Source organism: Schistocerca serialis, chromosome 7 (genome assembly GCF_023864345.2).
Source record: "Schistocerca serialis cubense isolate TAMUIC-IGC-003099 chromosome 7, iqSchSeri2.2, whole genome shotgun sequence".
NCBI classification, from domain to species: Eukaryota; Metazoa; Arthropoda; class Insecta; order Orthoptera; family Acrididae; genus Schistocerca; species Schistocerca serialis.
Window position 1 is genome coordinate 563738168 of NC_064644.1, and position 18359 is coordinate 563756526.

The 18359-nt window shown below is 40.0% G+C and overlaps 1 protein-coding gene across 3 annotated transcripts in view; it reads left to right on the plus strand.

The window, feature by feature from the left end:
• The window catches only part of LOC126412774 (UHRF1-binding protein 1), a 443324-nt gene that overhangs the window by 28890 nt on the left and 396075 nt on the right, over nt 1-18359 (plus strand). For all 3 annotated transcript variants that reach the window (XM_050082540.1, XM_050082538.1, XM_050082539.1), the window contains exon 3: nt 9876-10067. In XM_050082540.1, the coding sequence (XP_049938497.1) occupies nt 9876-10067 (192 nt within the window). The remainder of the gene's footprint in view (nt 1-9875; nt 10068-18359) is intronic.

Sequence of the window (18359 nt, forward strand, 5' to 3'; positions counted from 1 at the left end):
TTTCTTCAGTTTTAATCTACAGGTCATAACCAATAGATTGTGGTCAGAGTCTACATCTGCCCCTGGAAATGTCTTACAATTTAAAACCTGGTTCCTAAATCTCTGTCTTACCATTATATAATCTATCTGATACCTTTTAGTATCTCCGGGATTCTTCCAACACTTGAACCAAGTGTTAGCTATGATTAAGTTGTGCTCTGTGCAAAATTCTACCAGGCGTTTTCCTCTTTCATTTCTGTCCCCCAATCCATATTCACCTACTACGTTTCCTTCTCTCCCTTTTCCTACTGCCGAATTCCAGTCACCCATGACTATTAAATTTTTGTCCCCCTTCACTACGTGAATAATTTATTTTATTGCATCATACATTTCTTCAATTTCTTCGTCATCTGCAGAGCTAGTTGGCATATAAACTTGTACTACTGTCGTAGGTGTAGGCTTCGTATCTATCTTTGCCACAATAATGCGTTCACCATGCTGTTTGTAGTAGCTTACCTGCATTCCTATTTTCCTATTCATTATTAAACCTACTCCTGCATAACCCCTATTTGATTTTGTGTTTATAACCCTGTAGTCACCTGACCAGAAGTCTTGTTCCTCCTGCCACCGAACTTCACTAATTCCCACTATATCTAACTTTAACCTATCCATTTCCCTTTTTAAATTTTCTAACCTACCTGCCCGATTAAGGGATCTGACATTCCACGCTCCGATCCGTAGAACGCCAGTTTTCTTTCTCCTGATAACGACATCCTATTGAGTATTCCCCCCCCCCCCCTCCCCCCCTCCTCCCAGAGATCCGAATGGGGGACTATTTTACCTCCGGAATATTTTACCCAAGAGAACGCCATCATCATTTAATCATACAGTAAAACTGCATGCCCTCGGGAAAAATTAAGGCCATAGTTTCCCCTTGCTTTCAGCCGTTCGCAGTACCAGCACAGCAAGGCCGTTTTGGTTATTGTTACAAGGCCAGATCGGTCAATCATCCAGACTGTTGCCGTTGCAACTACTGAAAAGGCTGCTGCCCCTCTTCAGGAATCACACGTTTGTCTGGCCTCTCAACAGATACCCCTCCATTGTGGTTGCACCTACGGTACGGCTATCTGTATCGCTGAGGCACGCAAGCCTCCCCACCAACAGCAAGGTCCATGGTTCATACCAGCTGTATAGCGTCACAAGAATTCTGTGGCCTCTGTAGATTCTTGCACACACCTTTGATGTACTTTATCTTAAACTGACACTCTTCCTCATTCTTATCGTCGTCATCAACCTGTTCAACACCAATTTGTGGTCTGGAAAAGGCATCACCACCCTTGTTATTAGTACCCAGATGCTGTAATGAATTTGTTATAAGAATGCTTCCCATCTTGCTATCTGATATGTAGTAATTTACATTCCTGCAGCAAACTGGGTACTTCATGGTACGTAAACACCACTGTTTTGTGTCCTAGTAGATATTTCTGAACTAAGTCCACATACTACGGGAAGCAACTCCTTTGCTGATATTCCATAAGACTTTTCATGTTTTGGCTGCATCCTGCAAGCGGATGCTATGCTGTCAAGCTGCTATTCAGATTCCATAACTGCTGCTGTCAGTTTGTAAATAGAAAGACAATGAAAGGTTTTGTTCATGTGAGAGTGTGCTGTTGCACATACTTTACTTTATTCTACAGAAGACCTCATTGCTCTTCTTAGACCAAATCCAAGCAGCATTTTCCTTCACCATTATACTGTGACTTGGGAAATTAAAACATGTTTTTTGAAACGAATTTGTGACAGAATCTATTCATTCCTAAAAAGGTTTTGAACTGCTTCCTGGTTTTTGGTATTGGAAATTCAGCATTGCCTTGATGCTGTACTGTTTTTGTAAGTCTATGACTTCTCATTGTCTTGATTCTAAAATCCGACACTTGAATTATGAGAGAAATGTGGATAAATGAATTAATAATTTATGAGAAGAAATTGATAGCTTTGTAACACGTGGAATTTTGGGTCGGTCCAGGGAATGTGCTCGCATAGCTTAAATGGTAAGATGACCATTTGTGATAAACACGAAATCTGGGTTCCATTCCTGGTCTGGCACAAATTCTCATATTATTTAATCGGATAGATAAAAAATCTACTCACCAAGAGCAACAGAACACACCCACATAAAAGACTGTTGTGACTGGCAAGCTTTTGGAGCCAGTGGCTCCTTCTTCAGGCAGAAGGGTTGAAGGGGAAAGTAGAAGGGTGAAGGAAAAGGACTGGAGAGGTCTAGAGAAAGGAGTAGTTTTTGGGAAAGTCACTCAGAGCCGTGGGTCAGGGAAGACTTACCACATGGGAGAGGGAGACTGATGACTTTCCCAAAATCCACCCCTTTCCCTAGACTTCTCCAGTCCTTTTCCTTCACCCTTCTTCCTTCCCTTCAACCCTTCTGCTTGAAGGAGCCACTGGCTCCGAAAGCTTGCCATTCACAACAGTCGTGTGTGTGTGTGTGTGTGTGTGTGTGTGTGTGTGTGTGTGTGTGTGTTCTGCTGCCGCTATGTGAGTAGATTTTTTTTATCTATCCAATTAAATAATTTTATTAGTAACTGATTGTTTTCATTGATGAAGTCTCATATGTCACGTTAAGTAGTACATCTATACGTATTACAGCTAAGTCGAATTTCAGGAATAAATTTCAATATTTGTAACTGTAGTTCATCATCAGATATAGTACCAAAGTGAGTTAAGATGAGGCTTTGAAGCTCTGGCTCCTTCTTTACAGATCCCCACTTACTCAATTTGAGTTTTATTCCTTTTCTCCTGAATGCGTTAAATAGTTTCTCAATTAAACTGCAATCTTATTCCCAACTGGGGAATGAAATTAATATGTCATTAACATATGTTGTTAATTTACTTGTTAGCTGCTTTCCTAGCACAATATTAAAATTGCCATTGGAAAGTTCAGACCAAATGTGACAATGCATAAGAAAGCAGTGTACTGCCAAAGGTATCTGCCAGAACCTAGATATAAGATCCATGTTGGACATAATGTTTACCCGACTAAACTGCTGTGACAATTAATCTCTGGATGGTCTGTGTGCGCGCACACACACACACACACACACACACACACACACACACACACACACACACACACACACACACATCTCCACTCTTTCCTACTCCATCTCGATTAGTACCTTTCAAAGCTGCATCTTTGATTTATAGTGTTTGTAATAATGGCTTGCTTGGCTTGTTGCTCAAAATGCATTCAGAATTCTGGAGCTTCAGAGAATGCACCACAATATTTCTCTAACAATTCAGAGACTTGCTTCATCTTTCTTTTATGCCCTCTGTCCCTTTACTTCTCTCATTAATTGCACAAACTGATTTTTTCTCACACAACTGCCAAAGTTGTCAGCAGACTCATGTCAGAATTAGACTGAAGCTGCAACTTCATTCTTGGATAAGACCTTGTTAAATAGTACTGTAAAAATCATTATTTTGTTCTGTAAACCAAAACAGTTTCCAACTTGCATCATCTGTTCCATTATCTATTATAAAATACAGATTTCAGCTGGGGATCAGTAATCATGACTGATGGAATTAAATATAACCTGTTGTGAATGTTGGGAAAATCTACTTAGTTACTGGATTATTTTGCTTGTTTGTTGCTGCTTGTATCTTCATCGCAGTGTCTGACATATCTGCTCACTCGGTATGTGCTCTTGTGTGACCTAAACACATTTGGACAAACCACAAACTTGATTCCCTGTATCCCGTAAAGCCTCTGCTTCAAAATCTCCTCTGTTTACTTACATTATCATTGTATTCTAGTACTAAATGTCCCCTTGCATACATCATCATTGTATTCTAGTACTAAATGTCCCCTTGAGCTTCTGTGCCTTTAACAAATCTTCAAAATTATCTTAATAAGCAACTGAATGCATGGTAGTCACATTAATTTGCTTCTCAAGCAGCTTGATTTCCAGATCACCCTCAAATAATTTGTTGTAAGTTACCTTTCATGAAATATTCTGTTTTACAGTGCATTGTAGCACCCTCACATATTTTAATTAAGTGGCTGGTTTTTAATTGCTGTCTGACCTCACTTGGTCCGAGTTACAATCCTGGCCTTACGAGGAAAAACCCAAAAAAACTTATTTTTTTGTTATTTTCCATTTTTATTGAACTTTACATTCACAGTGATTTAGCCCTCTTTACATTATTGTCCATATGCCTTAACACACTTGTAACAATGCTTTTGCCAATGCTGAAAACAATTCTGGACATTTTGAGGCAGGATACTGCTCAAAGCCATTCATGTGTTTTTTTGGCATGATACCCATCACTGAATTGCTTTCCTGAGTGTGTTCCATTTGTGGAAACCAAAAAACAAAAAAAAAAAAAAAAAAAGGTCAAACAGAGCCAGATCAGGTGAGTAGGGTGTATGAGGCACAAGCACCATGTTGTTTTTTGCGAGCTGTGTGGGCTGGAGCATTGTTCTAGTGGAGCAACCATTTCCCATTCCTCCACAGTTCTGATCATTTTTGTTGCACACTCGTTCACAAGCTTCTCAACACATCTGGATAAAGATGTTTGTTCATTGTGTGTGCTGGAGGAATGAATTCCCCACCATTGACATCAAAGAAACAGTCAACATTATTTTCACATTGTATCTCACTTGATGTGCTTTCTTAGATTGTGGTGACATTTGATTTTTCCACTGGCTTGATACTTACTTTGACCATATCGTACCTGTAACACCAACTCTTGTCCCAGTCACAACTTTTTTTTGGAAAGTTTCGATCATTCGGTACTTTGCTCTTCAAGTTGTTGCACACGTTCACTTGGTTCTCTCTTTGGTCATCTGTGAGAACCGAGGAACAAATTTTGCAGATAGCTGTCTCACTTTCAAATCTTTGCTTAAAATTCGTTGGACCATGCTCCATGTTACTTTTGTTTCCTCAGAAATTTGGTCAATGGTTCTTCGACAATCTTCATCAGTGGCATGTTTGATTGTGGCAATGTTTTCATCATATCTTCCTGTTGAAGGATGGCATGGGCATGACATATCTTCAGTTGATATGTTACCAGATATGAAATGAGAAAACCACTCTCAGACCTGTGTTTTTCCCAAAGCATCATCATTAAAGGTTTGCTGAAGCATCCCAATAGTCTGGACTGCAGTTTTCCCTAACAGAAAACAAAATTTTGCACAGATTGTTTGCTCCTTCTTGTCAGCCATGTCATTAATCACCAAATGTTGGAAATAGGCAAACAAAAGAGCACTACAAACAAACCACATAATTTCAACGCATAACTACAAAGGGTGCACGTGCAGCAGTTTGATTCCAGTTATTTGTGGGCCTCCTTGTATTCATCACAGTGTGGGCCTCGAGTGGGATCCCTCTTTGTTTCCCCACTTGTAAATTCTGTTATATACCGCATTTGTGCTTCCTATCTTTTTTGTCTGATCTGTCTCTTGGAACCCAGTTTCCCATGTTACTGTCTTGCCTTCCATTATTTCTATTTCTTCAAGGCTCTCTTCTTGCTTCCTATGCAGTTTCCTATGCTGCCAATATACTTTTCTTTATTCCTTCTGTATCTTTTGTTGTAAGACACATTTCTGTTTCTGGCCCCATGCATTGCCCTCTGCAAGTTCTGCCTGACAGTCTTGAAACTTATAGTACCACCCCTCCTTTCTATATAACCTAGGTAGGTGTCTGTGTCTTCATTTGGCACACTAATCAAATCCCATTGAATATTCATTAATCAAATCCAATTGAATATTGTTAGGTAGACAACCTATTTTTCAGGATAGAAATTACTGTAAATGTACCTGATGGTGGTTCTGAAATGCGTTAGATTTTCAGTTTCTTCATACAGAATGCTTTCGTGCTTTTTCTTGTGTGGTCTTTGTGTGAAACCATTCAGAAACTCATTTTGAATCTGTTGAGTCCTCCGAAGATAGGTGCCCAACGTAAACACAGCAGAAAATGAACCCTGCTACACAACTCCTTGGCTACAGGAAAGTGGCCTACGAATGCACTATCACAGTCATGTCACAGGCCAATATATCTTAAACTCAATTACTCTGACAACAAGTGAGTAACAAGAATAATCATTTTTTAAAATAATGTACTTCAAAATCTCTTCAGCTTTAGCTTGTAGAGAAGCTGTGGCACTAATCTAACTAATAATCATAGCAGAGTCACAGATAGGCACAACATAAAGATTGTCAAACAAGTAAACTTTCAGCCAAGAAGGCCTAATCGGAATTAGATACCATACACATATACCCTCATGCAAATGAAACTCCCACAGCCACGTGGAGTGGCCGTGTGGTTTGAGGCGTTCTGTCAGGGACTGTGCGCCCCCTCCTGCCGGAGGTTAGAGTCCTCCCTCGGGTGTGTGTGTGTGTGTGTGTGTGTGTGTGTGTGTGTGTGTGTGTGTGTGTGTGTGTGTTGTTCTTGGCATAAATTAGTTTAAGTTAGTTTACGTAGTGAATAAGTCTAGGGACTGATGACCTTAGCAGTTTGGTCCCCCCCTTAGGAATTCACACACATTTGAACATTTGAAACTCTCACAAAACTGGCCTCAGCAGCAGAAGACTGGTGTGTGTGTGTGTGTGTGTGTGTGTGTGTGTGTGTGTGTGTGTGGGCGCGGGCGCGCGCACATGTGTGCCTCTTTGGCTGAAAGCTTACTTGTTTGGCAGTCTTTTTCTAATTCCTATCCGTGACTCATCTACCTTTTTCATACTATTGTCATTATTCCATCCTTGGTTTTAGATTGTTTACTCTAACTAATGAAGTATACAATTGCTAAATAATCTAGTTGAAGTTCAATATGGACTACAGTTTGGGGTGTTTAATTTCAGTCTCTCAGTGGGGAAAGACTTAGACTGTCCCTTTGACACTCAACTTAAACTCTGTGGCAACTGGGGATTGGAATTGCAGGAACTGGCCAAGTGTCACAATGCAACTGCTTAAATTATGTGCTCATCATATGAATGTCATCCTATGAACTATTTGGCAGATAAATCAGGTACTTCCACATTGCAGTGGTCTCTGTGGTGACCTGCATAATTATTGTTGGATGAATGGCCTATTTCAATGTCTTTTGCAGGGTGATAAAATAGTTCCTGGTAGGAGTGCCATGTAAGAGATGACTGACCATACTATGCAGGAGGCACCACACTGTTACTGCCTTGTGTGTGGTGCCCTCAAAAAATAATCCTGTGTACCATGTCTGACAGAGATACAGCATTCTTCTCCTGGGATAGTGGATAGTTGGGAGGGCAGGATGGGGGGGATGGGGTAACCTGATGAAGCTAGCTTCATTAGCTGCATGCTTTCTTACTTGTGTCCGCAGTTCTTGGTCTGATGGTTAGCATTGCTGCCTCTGGATCATGGATTCCTGGGTTTGATTCCCGGCCAGGTTGGAGATTTTCTCCTCCCGGGGACTGAGTGTTCGTATTGTCCTCATCATTTCATCATCATTTGGGAAAATAGCAAGACTGAACAGTGAAAAGATCGCTATCTTCATTCCCTCCCTCTTCCCCCTCCCCACTCCAACTCCTGTTATCCCTCCCACCCCCACATCTCTTCTGTACCAGCACTACCCAGACCACTCAAGATCACTAGATCCCCACACTCTAGCCTTGGGCCTCAGCACCCAGAGACGACAGTGGCCATATGTGTGTAAGTTGTGCACTCATGAATGTGTGTTGTGTTTTTCTGAATCTGTCAAAGAACTTTCCCTGAAACTTTTTAATTACCTGTCTGCCACACACCATCTCCTCTTTGTGGCGATTAGCAGTTTATTCTAATTCATACTGTTACGCCACCCCTGCATTTCCATTCTTCAGTTTTATCTTCTTTTTGAAATAAAGATGTGGATACGATGGTGAGGGGGGAGGAGTTTTCCTTGGACTGAATAATCAAAATTCACATTTTTCTGAACTGACAAGTCCACTATATATTAAACTATGCTAAAAAGTTAAGTACTAAACACATTGTATTGTCATTAAACATGGTAAGTATATTGTTCACTGGCTCACAAGTCTTTTTTACAATTTGTACTTCCCTTGTAATATACTTAACTTACTGTCAGAATAGAACAACTATTTGTCAAACTGTATTGGAATTTGAGAGAACCCATCACTTTTATTTTTTTCCTTCATTGAATACCTGTTGTGATTTTGAATTAATTCATTTATTATTAACTTTTGTATGAACAGCAGAGAAAAGTTATTGAAATATTTTGATATCATTTATAAACAACAGCACTCGTAAATTATAATTTTAACAAAAAAAAAAAAAAATCCAAATTTATTGATTTTTATTATTGATAACTGGTCAAAGAAACACAGCAAAGGAATGAAAATACAGCAGTAGCCTGCCTGTAGTAGATGTTAAAAGTGACCATCATTCATCTCTTGGCACTTTTGGGCCCTGCTCAGCAAGTTGTTGAATGCAGTTTGAAGCTGGGCTGCTGGAATTGCCACAGTCTCATCTGAAATGTTCTGCTGCAGTTCTTGAAGACTATGAGTGTTGTTGCGATGCACCTTTGCCTTGCGGGCTCCTAACACATAGTAACTGGACGACACTGACAGCACTGACAGGTCAAGTGACTTGGATGGCCAGTGAGGTCCTTGACCCTACTGACCTCTGCTAACACCTCTGTCTGGTACCAAGATTGGTAAATGTGCTCCAAGGTGTGGCTGGCTGTATGGGCAGTTGCTCCATCCTGTTGGAAGTAAATGTGGGTCTTATTCTCCTCCGTTAATGCTGCCATAAATGGTACATAGAAGTCAGCATCTGGTGAATGATGATGGGACCAATAGTGCAGCCTACAGACACTGCACACCAAACCCCATCCGTCTGATCATGCAACGGTGCTTCATTCATATTATACGAATTCTCTCCTCTGCCCAGAACCTGTGATTCTGTGAGTTGACATAACCATGAACGTGAAACCAGGCTTCCTTAAAGAACAGAGGTATGTGCAAGCCATTCATTGTTATGTCAATGAAAGCCACTCTCAAAACTGGAGGTGTTGAGGAGGTTTTTGCCGGTTTTAAAGCATGAACAACAGATGCATTTGCAGGTCGAGGTCATCCACATGATCCACGTGATATGCAGGCTCTTATGACACGTGCTGGGTTGATTTGATAGGACTCTGAAGCATTTTCTGGTGAACAGCAGCCACATTTTCTGGTATGCGGGCATATTTCGGAATGTTTTTTGACTTGTTCAAAACAGATTCTGTCTGATGCTGTTTTCAGACCAAGCATTGCACAGCACTGTGTGTTTGCACTTTGACAGCATTAAACTTACCTGCAAACAAATGACCACACTGTTTCCATGACTTTGTTGTCATGTAACTGCCCTCAGCAAACACCTGGTGCTCTGTACTCTGAGTAAATTCATCCCCTTTGCACTGCTCCACTCACACTCACACAACCTGCACCACACCCTGAACTGTGTGGATCATGTTGCAGGGGAGTATGTGGTATGCGTGTCACGGCATGTGGTTATATGCATACATTCACATCCAGTCGTATCCACTCGTCTGGGTGACTTTTATTTGGCCCACCCTGTATATGACTATTTCCAGACAAAAGATTCAGATGACATCAGATAGCTGTCACCAGCTGATAATGTACCAGTTGGAGGCAGGTACCCATTGGTACTTACAGCAGCTCTGTGTAACTGCTCCTCACATCATCTGAGCTTCTGCTCTAAAGATGGCTAAATTTTCTGTGTCACTCAGCATTACAAATCTAGTAACTTTTTCTGGTTACTACTTTCGATCATAGAAGCACCAGACATATTTTAAATGCCAAACATTTTATTCTCTGCAATATATATATATATATGTATGTTGTTGTTTTGTTATAGACTCTGGATGAAGTACTTGTTGAAGTTGAAACCTGTGAAGAACTAAGATCAGTTTCTGTTCATCAAGGGCTGTCGTCAATAGCTGGGCCAGCAAAATATAGTTTCATAAATAAGGTTATTGATGGTATGACTGTCATTGTTAACACTGTGCGAATTACATTCAGGAGTCCAGCTTTCAAGGCGACTGTTCAAGTGAGTATAGATAAAAATCAGATACTTAATATAACAAGTAGAAAGGCTACTTTGTTCAAAGAATTAACTTTTGTATATTTATAACCTTACTCAGGCACAAATAGAGCATAACAGATTAATGATCGCTAGTTGGTAATACAGTACGCAGTAGTGCATTGATAGCTTCCTGTCCTAGATAACTAGTACTTTCACTTTACTGACATGTCTGGACATTTTTCTTTGTTATGAACTGTGATTACAAACAGGACATGCAAAATGAGTTGTTGGGTTTACCTACAAGAAACTTGCTGAAATCGGACACTGTTCCATGCCACAAAATACATAACTGGTACAGAAATAAAGTTGTTGCTGCAGGTTGTATCAACTCAGAGGACAGCATATCAGAAAGAGAACATCGTTGTAACATCAGAGCAGTGTGGTGTAAGAGGGTGCCCAAAATGTTGAAAGTTTTGTCTCCGACAAAAACAAAACTGGACAATTCAGTTGACACAGAAATTCTTTCTGATCCTATCTTTAAAAAATCAAAAGAGGAAGAAATTGCGGACTTGAAGAAACAATTGGCTATTGCGAAGAGCAGAAATGCTTTAATGGAGCAAAAAACTGCAGCTATGACAAAAGCTATGAAAAGGGTGTAACTCTCAGAACAACTATTCCTGCTAGTAAGAATATGGGATGAGTAAGTAAGAAGGTTAAAACTATACTGTATCAGTGTTTCACCCAAGGAGGAGGACACAGCAGTCGCCCTTACTTTGGCAGCATTATCTACAAAAGCATATGCTTATCTAAGAAGAAAGAACTATCCTTTACCCTGCTGATCAATGCTCCATAAATGGGCAAAGCAGTTTAAGTGTCAACTAGGAATTTTAAAGGAAGCACTAGATTTTACAGAGGCTAAGTCAGCATTGCTTACGCCATTTGAGACCACGGCTGTCCTAAGCTTTGATGAAATGAACCTTTGACAGCATTGCTGCTGTGATTCATCTGACGATGTCATTCTTGGGAACAAACAAAAACGTCAAAGTAGTTACGATAAGAAGTTTATTTTCAAAGTGGAAACAGCCAGTGTATTACAATTTTAATGTGAAACTGGCCATCAGTTTTTTGAGACAATCATTACAGAACTTGAAACAGTTGGGGTTCGTGTTGTACAGGTTATATGAGTATGTAGTTTGGGAGTGAAAAATTCAAAAGCGAGGAAATCGCTTGTATCCACTACTAAGATGTATTTTTCAAACCCTGTAGGTAATACAAGGAAAATATGGGTTTTTACGAAGTACTCCATTTTCTAAAATTTCTAAGAAATCACTTTGTTGACGATGGAATCGCCTAGTCCATAGGTACCGTATTTGCTTTGAGACTGTGATCTTAGTGAGTCAGCAAGCTCCAGTGAAGATGTTACTCACAATGCTTTAAAATACTTGGCTAGATACATTGCCTGCAAGTGCAAAAACACGGTCAGTTTATTTGTAATTACAGTCCTATATGCCATGTCGATGAAAAATGAACAGCTAAAAAAATAGGTGAATTTGCTTCTCCATTATCTGAGTAGTTTGCTGCAATATCAGATTTCAGAATTATTTTTGTGTCTTTTATGGAACAAATGTTTCACATTGCAAATGTGAGGTGGAATCATTAGCAGCACTACTACAATCAGGATTTCCCACAATCAAAAAGAAAATCAGTGATTTTATGTAAGAACGAGAAGTTTGATCTGCATTAAATTTTCGAATAAAAGAACCATGTGGCATGCAATTAGGTGGGATTCAGTGAAAAGATATGTTCTCTGGACTGTGTCGTCTTCAGCAACTTCAAATTAAGTTTTCTGTGTCAACATCATCAGGTAATTTTCATCATCTCTGTTGTAATATTCTCTAAATATTCTCGGAACTAAAGCAGCACATAAAACTGTAAAATATTTAGCATAGTCATGTTCCGAAGTTATAAGTTTCATTGATAATCATCTACAGCTAGCTTTGGAAATTAACATGTGTTGTCATCAATGCTTTTACCTCTTAACATTTCCTTTAGGATATTTCAAAAACTAATTCTTTCCGATCATCGGGAACCCTATCAGTGAGATGCTAAAAATGGAATGAAAAGAGATGTGAAAAATTCTTTTGCAGTGTGAGATTTCCATTAGTGACTGCCAGCACTGGACACCAGACAAACAGTATGGCTTCAGGCCATGAAGATGTGTAGTAGATCTCTGATTTACAGTAAGACACCACTATGTATATTAGAAAGATCTACTGTTGGTCTTCCCAGATGCAGGGAAAGTGAAGTTCAGGAAACATTAATAAGGAGAGTGACAGAGAAGCAGACTATACTGAGAAACACCACTATAAATGTGAAACATTGGAAAATCCAGGATGGAATGATGACAGTATGATGAAAAGGTCAGATTGCTACTCAAGATATAGCAGAGATGTTGAGAGGAAGACAGGCACAGAAAAAAAAAAACAACTTCTAAACATGTAAGCTTTCGGCCAGAAGGCCTTATGGCTGAGGCTGTCTGTGGCTGCCAGGTCATGTGTGTGTGTGTGTGTGTGTGTGTGTGTGTGTGTGTGTGTGTGTGTGTGGGGGGGGGGGGGGGCTTCTAACCAAAAGCTTACATGTTTAGTAGTCCCTTTTGTTGTGCCTGTATGTGACTCAACATCTCCGCAACATCCTGAGTACCATTCTATCCTTATCATAATATTTTCACTATGAATCAAACAATGAAAAATCCAGAATGAAATGTGATTTGTGACAGTCTTTTTGTTGTGCCTATCTGCAAATCAGCATCTCCGTTGTATTTTCACTATAAATATGAGATAGTTCTGTCAAATGAAGTAAGAATGGAAGGGATGACAAAGGAGACTGTACAAGGTAAGAATTGTACTAAGAAAGTTTACGGGAATAGAACAGGATGGCTGAAACAGAGAAACAGTGTGAAACAAAGAAGTGCACTATCTTCTTTGCTTTTGTTATTGGTGATTAATGATAGAATGACACAAGCGGTAAGAGAGAGAGAAGACAGAATGACAGCAGTGGTGTTTGATGATTTTTTTTTTTTTTTTTTTTGGGAGGGGTGTGGGGGAGGGGTGAACGATGAGGGGGAAAGTACAGAAGCAGTTATATGTGCAGAGAAGAGGTTGAGCAAGAATATGGCCTAAAATTTAATACAAATAAGTGTTAACTGGTGATCATGACAAAAGTAAATGGGTAGATCTATGCTACCAATCTGATGGGGGTGAATCAGCTGAAAACATTGAAAATTTCAAGTATCTGGGGATTATAATACAGGAAAATTCAAAAAATGACCAAGAGAGTAGTGAATCTGCAAGGCAAGCTCATAGGTTTATGGAAAGTGTGAAAGGAATGATATGAAACAAGTAAATCACGCATAAAAGTAAGAAGGTGATATACTAAATAATATTATGTGGGAATGTACTGCAGAAACCAGGGTCATGAAGTTGGGGGGGAGGCGGGTGGGAAGTGGGAGCAAGTGAACTGAAGTTTTTGAGAAGTCAGATAGGTGTGACAAAAATGGAAAAAAGAAGAAAATGCCTGGGAAGATGCACGAGTTGAAGATAGAAGCAAGAGACCATGGAAAGAGCTAAGGGACAAGTGGCTAAAAGAAGGGGAAGAAAGCATCTGGAAGGGAGGAGAAGACTGAACTAAGCAGTGACTTGTCACTTGACTTCCCTTTGGTCTTTCCCTTCGTGTCCTGTCCTCCATATTCATCTTGTGGATCTTCATAGGCATCATAGTCTCATCCAGATCATTTTATCTTCTTTCGTCAGTCTTACATTGTAGGGTATCTTCGTGTTATCTTCCTAACCCATTCATTTCTCATTTTTCTTCCATTTTTGCTACACCTCTCTGATTTCTCAAAAAACTTCATCTCAATTGCTTGGTCCTTACTTTTTACTCATTCTTTCAGTACCGAGCTGCAGCAGAATTACTGTATATTTTTTTGGGATACCACTTTCTTCCTCCTCTGAGGAACTTGTGTGTTCCAAACTATTCCTTGTGGACTTCACATAAAGCTATGAGGTTACGTTACCCATTCACGTATCTCTTGTAAATTTCTTTCAATTTCTTGTATTATGCTCTCTCCAGTATCTGAAACTTCCTACTATTTCCAGCTGCTACCCACACAGTGTCAAGCTTACTATAGGTCTATACTTTTTTCTTGCAGTGGCGAACAGGTAACACTTCTCAGCATCAAATTTTAGGCCTAGCATCTAATAGCTTCTGTAGTTCCTCCTCATTGTCCTCTCATACCCTTGAATCATCAGAAAACAAGATTGCTATAATCCTGTCTCCAATCTCTCTTGCCATTTGTATCGTATCATCCATCACCACTATGAACAGTAACATACGTGGTGTAATTTCCTCTCCCTGTTTCTCATCTTCAGCACTCACACTACTTATGCTTCTCTGGTGCAGTCTCCTCCTCCTCCTCTTCCCCCCTCTTTTTTTCTCTCACAGTGCAGTTTGCATCTCAATACCTTTCCTTCTTAGTGCCTCCAACCTTTTACTTCTGGGTGCTGTGTCGCATGCTTTCTCTAAATCCAGGAGGACTATCTGTAGTGCTCTCCTGTACTCGTACTGGTGTTTCTGTAGCTATCTCATTGCAAATTTGAGATCTGCTGTAGAGTGTCCTGGTCTGAAGGCATACTGTTCTTCTCTCAGTTGCTTTTCCACTGTTCTGCAGATACATTTCACTAGAGCTTCTCATAGATTTTTGCAAAGTGACACGTAAGGCTAATGTTAGCAAAAGTTTCTGGAACCCTTTTGGAGACAGGTATAGTTATTTACTTCTACCAGTCTTCTGAAGTTCTCATTTGAAACACTGGAAAATCCATGATTGAATGTAACAATATTATGAAAAGGAAAGTTGTTACTCACCACATAATGGAGATGCTAAGTTGTAGAGAGGCACAACAAAAAGACTGTTACAAATAATACTTTTGGCTGGCCCATAAGGCCTTCGTCAAAAATACACACACACACACACACACACACACACACACACACACACACACACACACACACACACACACATGACTACAGTTTAAGGCAACTGTAGCCACACTGCAAGCAGTAGCACCAGTGCATGATGGGAGTGGCATCAGGGTGGGGGTAAGGAGGAGGCTGGAGTGGGGAGGGGGAGGGATAGTAGGATAGGGATGGTGGACACGCAGTGCTGCTGGGGAGTCCACAGGGACGAGGTGGAGAGGGTAGGGCAGCTATGTGCAGTTGGGAGGTTAGACAGAGGACAGGGGAGAGGGGGTAGCCGAAAAGGAGAGAAGTAAAAAGACTGGGTGCGATGGTGGAATGAGGGCTGTATAGTGCTGGAATGGGAACAGAGAGGTTGGATAGTTGAGGACAATGACTAATGAAGGTTGACGTAGATATATTGCAGGGGAAGTTCCCACCTGTGCAATTCAGAAAAGCTAGTGTTGGTGGGAAGGATCCATATGGCACAGGCTGTGAAGTGGTAATTGAAATGAAGGATGTTATGTTTTACGGCGTGTTCAGCAACTGGGTGGTCCACTTGTTTCTTCGCCACATTTTGTCACTGGCCATTCATGCGGACAGACAGCTTATTGGCTGTCACACCCACATAGAATGCAGCACAATGGTAGCAGCTTAGCCTGTAGATCACATGGTGGGTTTCACAGGTAGCCCTGCCTTTGATGGGATAGGTGATGTTTGTGATTGGACTGGAGTAGATGGTGGTGGGAGGATGTATGGGACAGGTCTTGTATTTAGGTCTATTACAGGGGTATGAGCCATAAGGTAAGAGGTTGGGGACAGGGGTTGTGTAGAGATGGACGAGTATACATTCCTATCACGCCGTGCTGTGTGTGTATTTTTGACGTAGGCCTTACGGGCCGAAAGCTTTATTTGCAACAGTCTTTTTGTTGTGCCTATTGCGACTCAGCATCTCCACTACGTGATGAGTAGCAACTTTCCTTTTCATAAAATTCAAGTCCTCATTTAATTCCATATATCCCTCATAACTCTATAAAACAACTGTGTCCTGATCTCTTCTGCTGCTCTGATATTCTCCACATTTGTATCAGTCATCCCAAATGTCTTTCTCATTTTTATTTTTTTTAGTGCTTCCTCCACATCTATCCTCATTAGATCTTTTGCCATTTGGAGTTCACCCCCGTCTTCTAACTATCCACCTATCTATTTATGTATCTATATTCGGTGTGTGTGGGGGTGGGGGGGAGACACCTGCCGTGATTTTGTTTGTATGTTTGGGCTAATCTCAGGAACTATTGTAAGGATTGTGATACAATTTGCCCCTAATTTGTGAGGAAGGTTTCTATCTATAATTTATGAATTTTTGTGCAACTTGGCGTAGCTACAAAGAATTATTCCTCTGCCCCAGTTAAAATGATGCCATTGTCATCTAGTGGTGAATGGCAGAACTCCTCTGTGTAATGCAGCCAATACAAAACTGAGTGCACATAAACCCTACACTTCCTTTGATGTATCAACAACAGCCGGAACGTGTTTGGTGTGGCATAATCATTGTGGACGTGACTTTATGTATTCAGATACTATTTCTTTGGACAATTTGAAAGAATGCATGAAACTGGTAAGTGAATCTCAACTGATGAGAAAGGGATACAGGCATTCTATGATCATAAAGAAATATTTGATACATTAACAGTGTATAACCTACAGTGTAGCAACTGAAAAGTAGCAGCATTGCTTATAAACATTGATGGATTCGTGAGCTTCTTAAAGAAGGAAACGGACATAAATACAATCTCCTTGACACTTTAAAACTAGAGGATCAAATAGGATTCTGAAATTCCTTGTAGGTGACTACAGAAATTTAGAAATACTTGTAAGCCAGTTGGAGGACACATTTCGAGAAAAAGATAATTTCACACAGTTAATTTCTGCCTCCCTTATAAAGGTTGTTTATAAATGATTATTGGGGTTTTAACACTTTATAATATTTATTACATTAAACTTACAGTTGTAAATGATATGTCAAATGAAAGAGCAAATCAAACAGTTGTGTTTGGCACCAGTGCGCATGCGCAGCGCGCGATGTTTCTGCCGCAATCCGCTAGATTGGTTGAACTTCACTGTACCCAAGTGCTGGATAGGTCACAAGGGACCCAGTGACAGGGCTTGCTTTGCATGGCCTCCACGTTCACCCGACCTAAAGCCGTGCAATTTTTTCCTTTGGGGCTTCATCAAGGATCGTGTGAACGTGCCTCCGCTACCAGCAGACCTCCCTGAATACAGAAACTGGATTGAAGGAGCTGTTGCTACAATCACTGAAGACACATTTATCAATTTGTGGGAAGAACTTGGCTATAGACTTGATGTATGCCGTGTGACAAATGGTGCTCACGTTGAACATTTATAAGATTCTTGGGAAAACTGTTTGAGTTGCTCTTTCATCTGATATCATTTATAACTGTAAGTTTAATATAATAAATATTATAAAGCATTAAAACCCTGATATTCATTTATAAACACCCTGTATTAGCAGTTGCAATTTGCCCTCATAATTCAGAGCACAGTATACAAATTACAGACAGTGAGTTACTTTGAAGTAACATAAGCAGTCACTTTAGAACAATTATGCAGTGAAAAAATATGTGAATTCAGAAGATTGGTTTTTAATTTGTATGTGAAAAGTAAAGCATTTTCTGAAAAACTGCTTCTGCAAGAGATGCCTCTTTAATTCATTTACTTAAAGTAAGTTTTTCGGCAGCGCAACAGAACACTTAACTTTCAGATTTATGTTTTTCTTGAACTGAAGCTAGATACATACATAGTTCTTTCTGTGGCAGGGCAAAAATAGTTGGCAGCAAAGAGTTGTGACAATGAGTCCATACATTGAACCAGTGTGTGCTAGGGTTTATAAGACGAGTACTGTAATAGGCCACATATGTACATATGTAGATTATGCATTTTTTTCTGGTTTTATTGTGCTTAATTTGTGGCTTTTGGACATGATATGCAACAAATTAAAAGAAATATATAAATACACACACACACACGATTGGTATAGGATATTTACATTGGTTGTAAACATATTAATTAAATCATGATGTACTCCCACCATTGCCATGAGAAGCTACTCTGAATGCCAATTAAATATGTAATAGACAACACTCATGCCTCCTAATAACTGTTATGGCTCGCCCTGCTTAGATAGCTTGTCGTATGAAATTTGATGGTATTCAGTTACCTAACATTGTTTTATGAATTTTAACTCTAATAAATGGCCTGTGACCAGTTTAACACTGCACCACACAA